Source organism: Cyprinus carpio, chromosome B3, assembly GCF_018340385.1.
Source record: "Cyprinus carpio isolate SPL01 chromosome B3, ASM1834038v1, whole genome shotgun sequence".
NCBI lineage: Eukaryota > Metazoa > Chordata > Actinopteri > Cypriniformes > Cyprinidae > Cyprinus > Cyprinus carpio.
Window position 1 is genome coordinate 43,019,095 of NC_056599.1, and position 16,524 is coordinate 43,035,618.

At 42.3% G+C, this 16,524-nt stretch overlaps 1 protein-coding gene across 2 annotated transcripts; it reads right to left on the minus strand.

Annotated features, from left to right (window-relative positions):
• Nucleotides 1-277: 277 nt before the first annotated feature.
• Nucleotides 278-6,168, minus strand: LOC122136643 (putative cyclin-dependent serine/threonine-protein kinase DDB_G0272797/DDB_G0274007). Of its 2 annotated transcripts, XM_042721040.1 has the most exons (4): nt 6,056-6,168; nt 2,997-3,146; nt 1,145-1,316; nt 278-1,062 (listed from the first exon to the last, which is right to left on the minus strand). In XM_042721040.1, exons 1-4 carry the CDS (start codon nt 6,140-6,142, stop codon nt 395-397), a joined length of 1,077 nt encoding a protein of 358 aa, XP_042576974.1. In that variant the 5' UTR covers nt 6,143-6,168; the 3' UTR covers nt 278-394. The 2 variants fall into 2 exon arrangements, with proteins under 2 accessions (XP_042576974.1, XP_042576975.1); XM_042721041.1 differs by lacking the exon at nt 6,056-6,168 and having other exon boundaries at nt 2,997-3,235.
• Nucleotides 6,169-16,524: the final 10,356 nt, after the last annotated feature.

Here is a 16,524-nt window from a genome sequence, read left to right on the forward strand (position 1 = left end):
GTATCAGACTGGCCACTGAAAATTACTCACTATTAACTAACTGACTGCACTTAAATTCACTTGAAGAATTCTGTATTTTAATGAATAATGATTACAAAAAAGGGGAAATTCATACATAGTGTGCTAAGACCATGAGATGGTCCTCACTACAGGACACAAGATCCAGGGGGAGTGTTTGGATCCAGATCCAACTCCTCCCTCCTTACATCTACCGAAACCTACCCGTCTCCACCCCCTGATTCCTAAACCCGCCCAGTTCCACCCCTAAACCTACCCATCTGCCAGAGCTCCACCCCTAAACCTATCAAACTCCACCCCCTAGATGTGGATCCAACCACGCCCCTTGGATCTTGTGTTCTGCAGTGAGGAGCTACTACTGAAGACCACAGTTCACTTACACTTTCTTTTTTTTTGTTGGGGGTGGGGGAGAGACAGGGTATAAATCTAAAAGATAAAAGGTCTCATTTTCCTGGGCCTGAGACTGGGACTCAGCCAGGGCCAAGAACTGAGGCTGTGGCTCGGGCTGAGCCTGATGCTGGTGCTTGGGCTGGACCTGATGCTGGGGCTCGGGCTGAGCCTGATGCTGGTGCTTGGGCTGGACCTGATGCTGGGGCTCGGGCTGAGCCTGATGCTGGTGCTTGGGCTGGACCTGATGCTGGGGCTCGGGCTGGACCTGATGCTGGGGCTCGGGCTGAGCCTGATGCTGGTGCTTGGGCTGGACCTGATGCTGGGGCTTGGGCTGAGCCTGATGCTGGTGCTTGGGCTGGACCTGATGCTGGGGCTTGGGCTGAGCCTGATGCTGGTGCTTGGGCTGGACCTGATGCTGGGGCTTGGGCTGGACCTGATGCTGGGGCTGGGCCTGATGCTGGGGCTTGGGCTGAGCCTGATGCTGGGCCTGATGCTGGTGCTTGTGAGCCTGATGCTGGGCCTGATGCTGGTGCTTGAGCTGGGCCTGATGCTGGGGCTCGGGCTGGGCCTGATGCTGGGGCTCGGGTTGAGCCTGATCCTGGGGCTCGGGTTGAGTCTGATGCTGGGGCTCTGGCAATGTCGTTGTGGAGTTCCCTACAATATTGTATGTGTATGTTAATTTTTGATATTCCCCCATCATAAAAAAAAAAAAAAGTTTAAAACTATCATGACCTACCTTCTTTGATCAATAAAAAATTGTAGGCCTTTCTCATGGTGGCCACAATTTTTAGGTTATCCTCAGTGGGTGTCAGATGGGTCACAACATCAGCCACCCACTTTCCAGAGGCCTTATCTTTCTTGGCGAAAAATAGAATTGGGACATACCCCAATGCACTTAGTTTTTTCACCTGTAATAAATAAATGCAGACAGCAAACATTAGTTATTCCCACTGCATTATTTTCCACCCTATTGAAAACAACTGCATTAAATACATTAGTGCTACTGTTTCTAATATACAGGTACACAATTAACATTATCAACCTTACCAGCTTTTCCCCTTAGAAACAACATTACATGATGTTTTATTAACAAAGTTTTGGAAGAGCATTTCCAAATAATCAAACCTTATTAGACATGAATGGAGCAAACTCTGCTAATCAATCCAATGAACGAGTTAAGAGGTGTATATATAACAACAAGCATACCTCTGTCCGTTGACAGTTTGACAGCATCCCTCCACCACCCCATCTCCTCACTTCTAGTCCTAAATACTTTTATAACAACGGGGGGAAGTACTCTGGGTTCTAGCAAAAATCCCGAACTTGGAGCCCTCCCCCGGACAGCACACCAAATACTCATAATCTTTACTCTGTTTAATTGATGTAAGTTTGAAGACCAAGTTAGTACACACCAGCTAGAAAACACGGAATAGTGAAATCGGACACAACTTCAGAGAATAGAAATGTCATCAAAATATAAAAAACGGTAGCAAACATATGCTTAATCGTTTTGATTATGTGGGGGTCCTTGGAAATGTTTCTCCCACACAAAGGGTCCTTGGAACAAACCGTTTGTGAAACCCTGATTTATACAACCAATATTCATGTAATGTTGTGCTGGATGCTGATGGTTTAGTACTTAGCAATCTGGGTTTCTAAAGGGAACACTAAAAGTCCTGACACCCTTCAATAATAATTGTATTGATTGGACACACACAAAATGAAAATATGATAACAAAAATACATTTTGACTGGACTCCTTCTTTATGGCCACCTATCCACCAGATCCAAACACTCTCCCCCCCCAACCCCCCGGTCGGTCTACCTGTCTCTGCCCACTGCAAATGTAGATTGGGGGACAAACAGAAACACTCATTTGGGAATGCCACCAACGGACATAAAATAGACAGCGGTCCTACTCCAGTAGGTATGGTTGAATCCTTTCCACTTTTAATGTGACATTACTATCTCCCCTGTAGTAATTAAAATGTTTTTAAGTTGTGGCTTTGAAATAGGACACTGGAATATGGCCTTGCTTTTAACAACACATATGTTGCACACAGTATGGCTTACACGCATGTTATTTTGCCACATCATCACGCACTTTCTCTAAAATTAACGCAGTGAAGACACTATAAGGGTGAGATGAAATATTCACACGGTAGGGGTGGTAGTGCAAGGTAGGAGCATGTTATCTACTTACATAATCATGCAAGACTGTCTTTAATAGTGACTCTGGGTCTGAATTCTTTGAATTGCCTTTAGCAGAGACAGAGACTTCAATAACACTCATACTGAAGTACCTGTGTATTACTAAAGCAAAGTTATATTTACAATGTAGGCGGTTGTATATGTAAACAAATGTACATGAACGCCTGGTCAAAAAGAAAGTCTATTCCATGCGTGTCAAGCAAATTACAAATTAATTAAAATAATATGTTACACGAATGCAATCTATGACAACCTCAAATTCATTCACTGACAGATTAAACTTATTTTTGTAAAACGAGGCCCTTGCCCTACCATACAATATTAATGAAAGTGAAACAAATTATATTGCTTAATGAAATATGAGCATTTCTACTTACTGCAATATGGGCAGAGTCCACCACTCTTCCAGCATTTCTATTTATTAGGACCCTTTCCCCCCACTTCCTGTCCAGGGTCACTTTTTTGGCTGCTACTTTATTTTTTTGGGTGATGGCTGCAAAACAAGAGCTGCAGGTTTTGAGGCTCACCTGTGTTGGTAAAAGTATACCAAAGCGAGACATCAGATCCACAGTCACAGAGAAAAAGTACAATCAAGATAGAGTTTAATTTGGCTGTATACAGGAAAGAGAGGAAACACACAAAGCACAATGCAATTCAGAATATGCGTCTCTAGATTGACACATGATTCTTCTTCTTCTTATTATAATCATACAGTGAAAGTGGCAGATGTAGGAGACACCCAGGCTACTCTAATTAATATTGTCTATGGTTGTCACAGTCATGGACTTTCTGTTCCTTTTCTGTTATCCTTATTTGGTCATGTTCCGTTCCATTCCTCGTTTTGTTAATTGATTACTCCCCCACCTGTTTCCACTCCTCTGATTACTTTCCTTGTGTTTAAATACCCTGGTTGTTTAGTTCCTCCTGGTCCGCTATTGTTTATTATTGAGTGTTTGATTTACCTGGATTATTAAAAATACCCTGTTATACCTTCTTCTTCGAGCGCTTTACTCAGCACGCCAGCCCGGGTGTGACAGAATAGCGGACCTATACAGTTTAGCGGCGTTTTTTCTTTTCGTGTTTTTTTTTTGTTTGTTTTGCCCCCTCTCGGAATGGAGATCCCAGGCGTCCGACTCCTATGCCTGGAGCAACTGGACCGTTCGCTGGAGGACCATACCAGGGACTTTTTCGATCTGGCGTGCCTTACAAACTTCCCGGGACCGCTCGCTCTGTGCGTTTTACTATGCTGGCCTGAGCGAGCGGTGTAAGGCACGCCTCCCAGCGAACGGTCCCAGAGAGGATTTCGCCGCGTTCGTGGAGTGGGTGCTGGAGCAAAACGGATCTCCTTTCACCGTCTGCCCCGCTGAGGAGGAGATCCCCAGCCCCACTCCCGACCCAGAGACCAGCCAGCCATCACCCCGCTGCACGGAGCTAGAGACCGCCGCAGCCGCAGAGCCCGAGCCTATCGCCGACAGGGAGGAGGAACTCGAGAGTGCGACTGACCAGGTGTGTGAGCCGGCAACCCCGTGCGTCGTGGGACGATTGGTGGAGATCGAGGGCGTGGAGGAGCGCCCCGCCCACACTCCTGCGACTGAGGGTGAGCTGCATGCGGTTTCTGGGAAGTATACAGAAGAACTTATGGATCTAATAGACTGGTTTGGGGAGGTTATTCCTGATCCTTCTGTTCCTTCGCTGGTTCTGTCCAGCCCTGATCCTCCTGTGTTGCCCTCCCAACCTCCCTCTCCCACCTCCTCTTCGACCTGTCAGTTCCTCTGCTCCTCTTCCGCTGGTTCCGCCCAGCCTCGACCCTTCTGTTTCTCCGCTGGTTCCGTCCAGCTCTGACCCTCCTGTTTCTTTTGTCCGCTGGTTCCGCCCAGCCCCCTGATTCTCCTGTTTTTCCGCTGGTTCCGTCCAGCCCTGATCCTTCTGTGTTCCCTCCCATCCTCCCTCTCCCGCCTCCTCTTCGACCTGTCAGTTCCTCTGCTCCTCTTCCGCTGGTTCCGCCCAGCCTCGACCCCTTCTGTTTCTCCACTGGTTCCGCCCAGTCCAGATCCTTCTGTCTTTCCTCCCATCCTCCCTCTCTCATCTCGTCCTAGACCAGTCAGTTCCTCGTCCTCATCCCCGCTGGTGCCAGTCAGTCCCGCAGCTCACCCTCAGTCCGCGCCATCTGGGCGCGGAGTTTCGCCGCAGGACTTCCAGTCACCACCTCCACCTGGGCATGTGGACTCCCTGCCTCCGCCTCCAGCCTCCGAGTCCTGGACTCCTCCTCGGTCCTTCGACCCGGCGGCTCCGCCTTGGCTCCTAGCTCCCTCGTCTCCACCGTGGCCCGGCATCCCACCTGCTCCACCGGGCTCCCCTCGTCCCTCCGGCTCCACCTTGGTCAGTCGTCGACCATCCGCCGCCTCGGGACTCCATTCCTCTGGCTTCGCCTCGTTGCTCCATCCCTCCGGCTCTGTCAGGCTCCTCCTTCCCTTTGGCTCCACCTCCATCCTCAGTCACTCTCCGGCTCCACAGCGGTCTTCCGGTGCCCCGCCTCCGCCTTGGTCGCCTGAGCCTTCTGCTCCGCCTTGGCCCTTCGGATCCTCGGGGTCACCCTGGCTCTGCGGTTGCTCGGCTCCGTCTTGGACTCCTCTGCCATCGGCTCAGTCTCCGTCAGTCGGCGCCCTGGTGTTGTCGGCCCCCTCCTCCACCATGGCTCCTCCCACCGTCGACTCCACCATGGGCCGCTTTCCTGGCTGGCCTCTGGATATCCATCTGGCTCCTACTGCTCCGGGCTCCTCCATGGCTCCTCCCTCCATCCACTCCACCCTGGTACCATGCTCCATGCTCCTTCTCCATTGCCTGCCCCTTGCCTGCCCCACGCCCACCTCCTGAACCCCCACCCTCCTTCCTCTGGACTATCTCTTTCGGTGCGAGGACGCACCGTTCCGGGAGGGGGCGAACTGTCACAGTCATGGACTTTCTGTTCCTTTTTTTTGTTATCCCTATTTGGTCATGTTCCGTCCCATTCCTCGTTTTGTTAATTGATTACTCCCCACCTGTTTCCACTCCTCTGATTACTTTCCTGGTGTTTAAAAGCCCTGTTTGTTTTAGCAGCACGCCAGCCCGGGATGTTCATGTTGAGGTTTGTTTATTATTGAGTGTTTGATTTACCTGGATTATTAAAAATACCCTGTTATACCTTCTTCTTCGAGAGCTTTACTCAGCACGCCAGCCCGGGTGTGACAATGGTGTTTGGTGCAAAACAAGCAATCAAAATTTATATCAACCAGACGCGCTTACATTATCACTGTTTTGTAACACAGTACAGATATCATACAGGGTCATTTAGTAGGAGCATAATTTAGTGTCCAATTGACCTAACAATGAGAAATGTAGAATATTAAAACCACATATTTGAATATTACACATAATGCTCTATTCTATTTTCCTTCACCTGGTTAAGTGCTTGGCAGGAGGGGCAAGGCTTGAACTTCCTTCGAGACATTTTGAAAACTACACACATACACACACACACACACATTTTGTAGAGTACACTTTAGACAGTGTCAACAAAAACAACACAACTTATTTGCATAAATGATAATTTTTCATACGTGTCATTGTTATATATTTTCTAATTTACCTATTTTGGAAGCTACTTATATATATATATATATATATATATATATATATGAATATGAATGAATCAGTCAATAGTTTATGGCAGCATTACTTATTACATTATTTATACATATGAATTGTTTTATTTCATATTGAAAAATTGTGATGAGCCACAATGTAGTAGTTATGAATTAATTGTATTGTTAATTATGGATTTATTTTGGGTGTTTATTATGTAATTTTGTGTGGATTTTTAACAATTTGCCTGTAAAAACAAACCAATCTGGCAACAACATTCTTCATTCTTAACATTTAGAATGTTGGATAGTTGTAATACTGTCATAATGTAATACTGAAAATCTTACATTCCATTATGATTGTACCTTACATGATTATATGCGACAAAAAAAATAACTTGAATTCAATTAGCTAACTTTGGTAGCCTGCACATTTGGTACTGAAAGCTTTTTTTTTTTTTTTAGAATGTTTTCCATTATTTGTCGTCATAAGACATGGCCACCTTAAAAAAATGTAAAGTTCCTAAACACAACTTCTTGTCCTGATTCAACAGTTTTGATGTGTAAATGTAAGAATAGTATCGATCTTTATTAATTAAGCCTTCTAACATTACTTTACTTACCGAGTGGAAAATCGCAATGGACCTTGGGATGACGGTGACGTCAGCGTTATTAATTTTGAGGATTTAATAATAATAATAATAATAATAATAAAAAGATTAATTGAACACAATCGTAGCATTTATATGCATTTATTAAAATCAACAAACCTCTGATAAAAATACGTTATCCAGCATGCTATAGTTAAAGCAGTGTCCCTACCAATGGTAAGAAAACGCTTAAACTGCTTACTTGCACGCACCTTGGAGGGTTGTTAAACTCACCTTTTAATGCAGTTTTACCTGCAGTTGAGCGTTGCTTTGGTCAAACTCACCTCTGAATGCCGTTTTCCCTGCAGGTGAGCGTTGTTAAACTCATCTCTGAATGCCGTTTTCCCTGCAGGTGAGCGTTGTTAAACTCACCGCTGATGAACGCGCCAAACCTTTGCGGGCGCTTTGATATCAGATTGCGAGGCTTTTTAAACATCAAAAACCCGCCATTTGGGGGCCGCCATTTGACTCACCTTGGCATAGATCATTTTTTGTAACCTGTTCCTTTTTATTTTTATTTATTGTAGTCTAGATCCATACGAGGCAGACAATGGGTTGTGGTGTGCTGAAACAAGACGTCAAATTTCAACGCTGTTTAGTTCCATAGAAGTCTATCGGGACTACCCCCCACGTTGAAAAAAGACGTCAAAGGTATACCCAGTGCGTCAAAAAAGTGACGCCAGATCCCTTGACCATGCGTCAGACATTTGACTAGTAGCGAGTGAGACTGTAAAAAACAGGAACAATCTCTTTGTTGTAAACATTTCTTTGCAAGAATGTTGTTGCCAATAGCCTCCTGTAGTCTTCAGTAATTTTAGAGCTAAAAATTTGATGTTTTGTTTTTAGAACTTCAGGGGCCAGGGATTTTGGGGGGGAAATGCTGTTTTTTGACATCAGGATTTCAAAAGCTTGTGGTTTGAAAGGGCTGAAAGATAGAGATCTACTGTAAATTAAAAAAATCTTAGGCATGACCGAAATATTATGTGGGGTGTAGATGTACTCATCTAATTTGCATATTATGACGTCATCAGGGGCAGCCATCTCAAATTTCATAATATTCAGGAAACAGTAGATACTGAATTGATGTTTGAACTTATTTGCATGTTTTTTTTTTTGTGTGTGTGTGTGTGTGTGTCTGTGTGTGTTTATCCTCATTCCAAATGATAAGAAAAGAGGAAGCCAACAATAAAACAGGAGAAAGTGCAAAATTACTATACTATATAGTAGTAAAATGCATGTGAACAGTACTTTTTGATCAGTTCATCAGTAATATTCAGGAATTAATAGATATTGAATGGATGTTTGAACTTATTTGCATGTTTTTTTTTCTTTTTATTCTCATTCCAAATGATCAGGAAAAAAAGAAAAAAAAAAACAGGAGAAAGTAGTAAATTGTTACTATATGACTGTGCCATAGTCAAATGCATGTGCCTATATTTAGATCAGTTGGCCATCTATCTGTCCATTCAGGTATCTACAGTAGGTGGACAACCAGAATGGGTAATACCGCCGCAGGGCCGTGGCGTTAACGGCAAGTCAGTCGTGTGTAAAAAATCATTCGCAAAACTGCCGCCAGGTGGCGCAAAGGGACGGATTGCCAACTGAATGTAATTGTAAAATGTTGGTTTGTAAAAGGAGATGAAAGGACAAAGTAAAACAACAACAACATTATAATATAACATTGTAAAATCCTTAAAAACCATTAGAAAATTTACAGTGAGTTAATTTCAAAACATGGGATAGTCTTAGGCTACAGTCTACGCATCAAAAAATTAAAAGAAACTGCATGCTATTGTTACTAAAAATTCATTACATAATAATCAAACAGTAAACACATAAAAAAACAAAAGCCTACTTAAATACATGGATTAAAAGCTAAATGTTTTCATTTCGGTTCATAGAAAAATGGTGATTAATCGGTTAAAATTTGTTACTGTGGGTAAAAAAAAATTACAATGTATACTTAGGAACAGAGTCTGGGCCTAATCTAGGCTATGTTGGTAACTATTTACAAGTTTCGTGTATGGGTTTAGCCATTTTTTTTTTTTGTTTTTTTTTTTTTCCTTGCTCAGCTGTAGATGATTTGAAAATGTTTGATATAAAGGTTGCTGTCCCATTTTATACAGGAATTGTTCATTTTAAAAAAATCAAATTATATTGTTAGTTTTATGCTAACATGCAATCAAGGTCTTTGGATATATAAGAAACAAGTTCATTTAGACTATTTAACATGCACTGTGACATTTTGCCGTTTCAACTTATACACTCCTTGAGATATTAAAGTCTGTTTAATAGTATTGAAATTCAAGTTGAATCTAGTATAAAAAAGGTTTATTTGCTTAAATTAGGTCTATGAATTATTAATATGTTATCATGACTTGCCACTGTCAGGAGAAATGGAAACTTCAGAAATGGAAAATAAGGGCTAATTGAGATTCTTTTTTTATTCTTTATTTATAATAAAGAAATGCGGGATGGCCACTCCATCCCCAGACAGTCCAGCTGATCTGGAGTTGATTCAGGGAAGCCCAGGTAGACCTGTTTGCTTCCCACGAGTCCTCCCACTGCCAGCTGTACTATTTCCCTGTCCCAGGCCCCCCTGGGCACGGATGCACTGGCACACAGCTGGCCTCGGGCTCTACGCAAGTATGCGTTTCCCCCAGTGAGTCTGCTAGCACAGACACTGTGCAAGGTCAGGGAGGACGAGGAACAGGTCCTGTTGGTTGCGCCTTACTGGCCCACCCGGACCTGGTTTTCGGAACTCATGCTCCTCGTGACAGCCCCTCCCTGGCACATCCCCCTGAGGAGGGACCTCCTCTCTCAGGGGCTGGGCACCATATTGGCACCCCCGCGTCCAGATCTTTGGAACCCTCCATGTGTGGCTTCTGGACGGGACGCAGTAGACCTAAGTGATCTGCCACTGGCGGTGGAAGACACTATCACTCAGGCTAGAGCCCTCTTCTACGAGGCAGGCGTATGCTTTGAAGTGGAGTCTGTACATGAAATGGTGTTCTTCTCACTGTGAAGACCCCAGAGATGTTCGTGCTTTCTTTCCTGCAAGGAAGGTTGGAGTGTAGGCTGTCACCCTCCACCTTGAAAGTGTATGTGGCTGCCATTGCAACCCATCATGATGCAGTGGACGGCTGGATTCCTGGGGAGGCATGACTTGATCGTTAGATTCCTGAGGGGTGCCAAGGGTTAAATCCCCCTAGGACACCCCTGATACCCTCCTGGGACCTCTCTATTGTTCTGGCTGGACTTCAGAGGGGTCCCTTTGAGCCACTTGACTCAGTCGAGCTGAAGTTCCTGTCTAGACAGCGCTCCTGGTTGCACTCACTTCCATCAAGAGGGTCGGGGACCTCCAAGCATTTTCGGTAAGTGAAGAGTGCCTTGTGTTCAGGCCAGCCTACTCTCACATTGTACTGAGACCCCGGCCAGGATAGGTGCCCAAGGTTCCCACCACTCTCTTCCGACCAGGTGGTGAACCTGCAAGCACTGCCCCTGGTGGAGGCATATCCAGCCTTGACGTTGCTGTGTCCTGTAAGAGCGCTTCGCATATACATGGACCGCACCCAGAGCTTCAGAAGCTCTGAGCAGCTCCTGGTCTGCTTTGGAGGTCAGCAGAAAGGGAAGGCTGTCACTGGATAGTGGATGCCATCGCCTTGGCGTACCATGTGCCTCCTGGGGGTGAGGGCTCACTCCACACGGAGTGTGGCCTCCTCCCACGCGCTGGCGCACGGCGCCTCTCTGGCAGACATCTGTCGAGCTGCGGGCTGGGCGACACCTAACACCTTTGAGAGGTTTACAACCTTCATGTAGAGCCAGTTGAAGCAATCTTTCTTGAAGTTTGAAATCCCTTCCAAAAACTTTTTGTGGACGGAACAGCAGCATGGCCTTCTCCAGCAGCGATGTACTCACCCTTTTGGTCACCCTCGGTACCAAGGTCAGTGAATTTGCACTGGGGCTTTGGGAAGGTTACGACCTTAAAGGGATAGTTCACTTTGAAATTAAATTTTGGTATGTTTTAGCTTACCTCAAGGGCATCCAAGATGTAGGTGTCTTTGTTTCCGCAGTAGTTTCAATTTTGATATTTTTAGGTCAAAACACACATGACTCCCAGTCATTTAATGCAGGTCTATGGTCACCACCTCAAAGAACATGCACAGAGAAGTCCAAATTAAACAGTTCCCCATTGTAAGTACACACTGATGGCCTAAGACACGAAACGAGCAGTTTGTGTGAGAAAACGAACCGTATTTATATAGTTTTTAACTCTTGTACACAACCACATCCAAGTGATCTGAGGGCGCGGGCGCTTCCTGGTGTGTGACGTGTGCACACGTTCTGGCTTAGTCTGCGCAAGCGTCGGAAGTGATCTCTCGTGCTTGTACATCACTCATTGTTTACGCAGAGATTTCGGAAGTGTTACCTTTCAAAGTCAACACTAAGTAGAGCTACACGAACATTAATACACACTGTGTATTATTATTATTACTATTAGTAGTAGTAGTAGTAGTAGTAGTAGTAGTATCATTGACTGCACCCTTATGAGTAGTACACATAGTTTCACATTGATTTGACTAGATATCTCTCTCATGTAAAACCATTCTTACCAAATATATGGTGCCCATATAAAAAAGTAGTAGTTATAGAAATGCAAGTAACCTCCCCAAAAATTGGTTTTACTAACTTACATCAAAACTACATTTTATTGCTCATTTCATGTAATGCCAGCTTTACAAATAGAAAGGACACATACAAAGACGTTGTTCACATACCACCGCTGGATGGGAAACACCATAGGCACAGCTGATAATGTCAGTACTATGCGATCCACTCCTTGGTTTGTAAAATCATCAGGGAAAAAAGATCGCTGCAGACCCTCCACAACTTTAGTAAGTTTATGGGTGTGTTGATATCCAGCCGAAGAGCAATCAACCATAACTTCAGGATCAGAAAATGGGAATGCGTGAAAACTCACCAAATCACCACTCCCGGATGAGTTCGAGCGAGCATATGTAATTGTTTTCTTTTATAATTCATATTATAAATATCATATAGTGGATAGTTCACCCAAATAACAAAAATAAAATGTGTCAAATCTAAAATATGGTGTAAATACTGTGTAGCTTAGAGAAAATATAAGCACAGGCTCATAGGCTTGATATTTATCCTGCTTGAATTCGTTCTAAGAAATGCACATAACTTCATAAGTAATAAACTTTCATCTGTGAATATTAAATATTTTAACTACAGTGTTTTTCTTTAATTTACCCCGACTGCAGCTGTCAAATGGAACACATCGGTGAGGCAAACCTGACGGCTATTTGCAAAAATGTGCTTTGATGTGCTTGTTTGATAACTTGGGGTTAAAACACCACTCAGCAGACAAAAGCTACTAATGCACTTTACAAATTCGGACCACGTGATTGATAAGATAACAAATGATTTATGAATGGGTAGGACAAACATCGCAACACCCCGAGCAAAAGACAATATCTAATTGGTCAAGACAACATTTGATGCTACAAATCCACCATTAAAATTTTAGCTTTTGCTTTTAGTTTGAGCTCTTAGCCATGGTTTTTGTCATTACATATTGTGTTCTTTGAGTGCTGTTCCAGCATGCTTCATCCTGCACTTCTGTTGCTACTTAGCCACGATTAGAAGAAACACCACCTAGTCTCATCAAACTTTACTTCTATTCTTTTACTTTAGTTTCTTTTCTTTTCCGTTTGAGAATTTCGTGTTCTGAGTTAAGTTTTGTAACACCGTGTCTCCGAGTCTGACCTCGAGTTCCCGTTCAACTTCAACCAGCCCACAACTCTGCATCTTCAGCCAACGCCCAACCACGGGCTTCCCAAGACGTCACTTCAACGACTACTGAACTTCCAGCCAATCAGCAACCTCGGGAAACCCCATTTTCAGCGACAACAAAGGGAACCCCCTTTACACAGGCAACGCAAGAAACTTACTTCCAGACTCTGATCTAAACTGGTGTAGCTATCTTATATAATTTTAACCTCATTGAGGAACACAGTGCGAGGGTTAATTAAGTGATTGATGGTTGCTCATGTCTATGCAATTTCATGTATTGCTGTAAACTTGGAATTTCACATTTTCATTCTCTTAAACCCATTCTTTCCTAACTTTCTATCCTGCTGCAACTTGTGTGAATGTGTGAGTGCGTGTGCTTATGTGTTAGATTAGTTTATATGTCTTTATATGATTTATCTAATAATATTCATATTTAAAAGATAAGTATCTTGTGTTTTGTGCTTACAAGTTAATGTCTTAAACTGCCGATCTTATTACTGTGCTAATTAATAGTGTTTTCACTATACTTTGGATATTAATATCCAGTGCAGATTTGATGTTAAACGGCTCGTTCAATGAATCGCTGGCCGTCTCAGTGATCAGCCATGAAACAGTGATTCTGTTCAAATTCCCTTTAAAACCTTAAATGATTCCCTTTGAGCTAAATTGACCTGTTTCCCTTACATAAGTATCAATTTATGGATAAATATACATATAAACCGTTGTGCTGTGCTGCTCATATTTATCACACAGTAAAATGCCCCTCCCATGACCAAAACGGGTTGCCTGTGGATTTGTATCCAAAACAAGGACTGGTGGGAGGTTGTCCTGCTCCACTTCACAGTTGCAGAGTGAAAGGAGAGTTTTATAATGACAGGACACGCATTTATGCAACAATCTATTAAAAAGGAAGATCACTTGTTCCGAGCGTCATACGTCATTATGCTATTTCTGTATCATTGCACATGCGCAGTCCTTTAATTTTCGGCATTCAATCCGATCGAGTGTTTACATGCACTCTCAATCATATTAGTAAATGAATAAACCACCCCCCTTCAATCTGATAGAAATTTCATTCCGATCGAGCTCAATCGGATCGATTAAGGTGTTTAGATGAAGGTTTTTCAGTCCGATTGAGCCATCAAATCGATTACAAACAAATTATTTGGTTGCATGTAAACGTAGTCAATGAAAGGAGAGCTCACTTTCTCTGCTATTTCCTCGAACACTTTGAATAGGAACATGACGTAATGTTGGTCTAGAATCGAAGTATTACATGTCTGCCATCTAGCCTTATGGAATACAAATGAGATATTACACCATATTAGGAACTAAAGTCTATTTTATTAAGTATGATGTCTTGTCACAATTTTGTGACTTTGGCACTTAGAGGGTTAACAACAGAAACATCACCAGAAAAACTACTACTACTTGTGAGACAAGTGGAGCTGATGTAACGGTTGTATGAGGTAATGTATTTTCCCCTGCAGTGTGTAACGTCGTGCAGGAAACTCCGCTCTCCATCCCTCCGGGGATTCCCCAAAACATCGGCAAATCATCTCCATATATTTCAATTATCATTTCCATTGTAATTTTTTAATTTAGGACTTGGTCCAACTCTGGTTGCTGGGTTTTTTCGTTTGAATATTTCCTTCTTTGCTTCCTGTACCATGTTTATAAACCGTTTCTGTACATCTTTGGCGGTTTGCGGGACCAAGGGGTTTACACTATTAACTTTATCCATTATTGTGGCCCAAACTTTTTGATTTTTATTGTTTGTATTGTAATTGCTAAATTTGTTGATTAAAATCAATTTGGCAGCATTGTATTCCTCCAATATGCAAATGTTTTCAGCAAAGAAAACTGCAACGAGCACCCAATGTCGGACATTTTGTTTAAGCAGTTCAACATCTTACTTTTCGCACAATGCAGTGCAAATTAGACCGTCTTACTAAAGACAACCATGGACTTATTTCATGCAACAGTCTTTCCCCACTGGATTTAGTTGGTCAGGGTAATTCTTAGACGCAGTCTTAAGACAATGGCTATGTTTATGCAACCCGCCCCTGATAGGTGTTTCTAGATGAATGCAATGAAAAATAATCCCCCTTACCTAACCCCACCCCTAGACCCACTGTCACTACGACATCAGCCAATCAGGTAACGAAAAAGCCCCGTTTTTTCCTCGCCCACTGATCTGATAACTCTTCTTCAGCAACAATACACATTTACTTGCTGGTAACCCGCCAAAAATAAAAGCTTTGGAAAATATGAAAATTCATATAAAAAAGAAAAAAATATATATATTGTCATTGGATTTTTAAGGGTAATATAAAATTATTGTATTTTTATTTAATATATAATAATATCATCACACTCTAATGTTGTTTATTGTTTTCTTTAAAAATACAAAATAAATTAAGTGCAATAATACTATTATCACTATTTTTATAGTTATATTTAATGAGTCACACTATGTTCTGTGTGAGCACCACACCAAATCTCCAGGGGCCTCATTTATAAACAGTGCTCACGCACAGATTTGTGCGTAATGAGTACATAAGAACAGTTTCACAAAAAGTATGGGATCTACCAACTTGTACTTATATGTAGGAATGTGTGTAAATATAAGCACACCTCTGAGCATGCTTATACAGAGACTGTAGTGGTAGAATGGTGATACTACAAAAAGACATGCCGTGTGTGTCCTGTGTCCTTTAATTGCAAATATTCAATTACTATTTTCATAGCTGTTGTGTTTGTTATACTGATTAAAGAATATATATAAATTCTCTATTCACATCTTTGTTTCCCACAAGCAGTTGCAATAAATAAATACCACCCTTACCTCTTGTATTAGGAGATGTAATAGAAGCTTCAATACTCTTCTGACCGGTGTCCTGACCTGCTCACCGCAATCTTAATGGACTTGTAATGGAGATTTAGGTATAAATTAAGATAATAGGTTACTTTTAATAAATTTCATTACTCAGAGACTTGTTTAAAATAAGTTTAACACATCACCATAGGAAATGGTTTCACATTATTAAAACAATAACTCTTAAGCAAATAACAATAAAAAGTAAACAGTGAGAAGTTTTCCCCCTGAATTGCGGCCTGGGTGTGTTCCAAACATAGCATTTTATAGTCATGAAAACAATACGTCTTCTCTTTCTGCATTTCCATTTTCGGTGAACACAAACACACACAAACATACACAAGTTGCCATGGATACAGGAAGTATGACCTTTCACTCAGTTAGCAACCTCACATTAGCAGAAGTTCAGATAAAGTAATTGCGGCATCTTTCCAGTTAAGCAAGCTAATCTATCTCTATTTTACTCTAAACAATTACAACATCTTAAAGGCGTAGGCTAGGCAAGTAGTCGTTTCTAAACTATATCGCAACATTTATTTTAAGATAAGACAAAACATATCAAAACACAACATTTTAAGAAAGAAGGTATATTCTGCAACGTTATTGCAAAATGCACTCCCTTGCAGAATCGTTGCACAGTTATCAAAAAGTATACATAAGTGGCAGTCTTAATTGTTGAGCAAACACTCTAACAGAATGTATATCCCATTACAGACTTTTAAGGCTTTTCAGATTTTATGGCAGACGACTGCAATCTCAAAGCTTTAATAACATTTGCTAGAGATTGCAACTCCAAATTAAAATTCACCAGATCAATCATTTCCTTCAGCATTCTCATAATTTTCTTATTCAAATCTTTCCTGTTTCCACAGAAATCGAATTATTCTCCTCTTTCTAAAAATAATTTCCTGCTGCTCCATCCATTAAGGCTCCATCCTGT

Bases quoted from the DNA above. Each gene is read 5' to 3' on its own strand.
- LOC122136643 (XM_042721040.1), bottom strand. From the start codon at position 6,142: ATGTGTGTGTGTGTGTGTATGTGTGTAGTTTTCAAAATGTCTCGAAGG. The intron at 3,147-6,055 runs GTGAAGGAAAAT...TTACCAACACAG, and splicing joins CCTGCCAAGCACTTAACCAG to GTGAGCCTCAAAACCTGCAG. The intron at 1,063-1,144 runs GTAGGTCATGAT...ACAATATTGTAG, and splicing joins TTTTTTATTGATCAAAGAAG to GGAACTCCACAACGACATTG.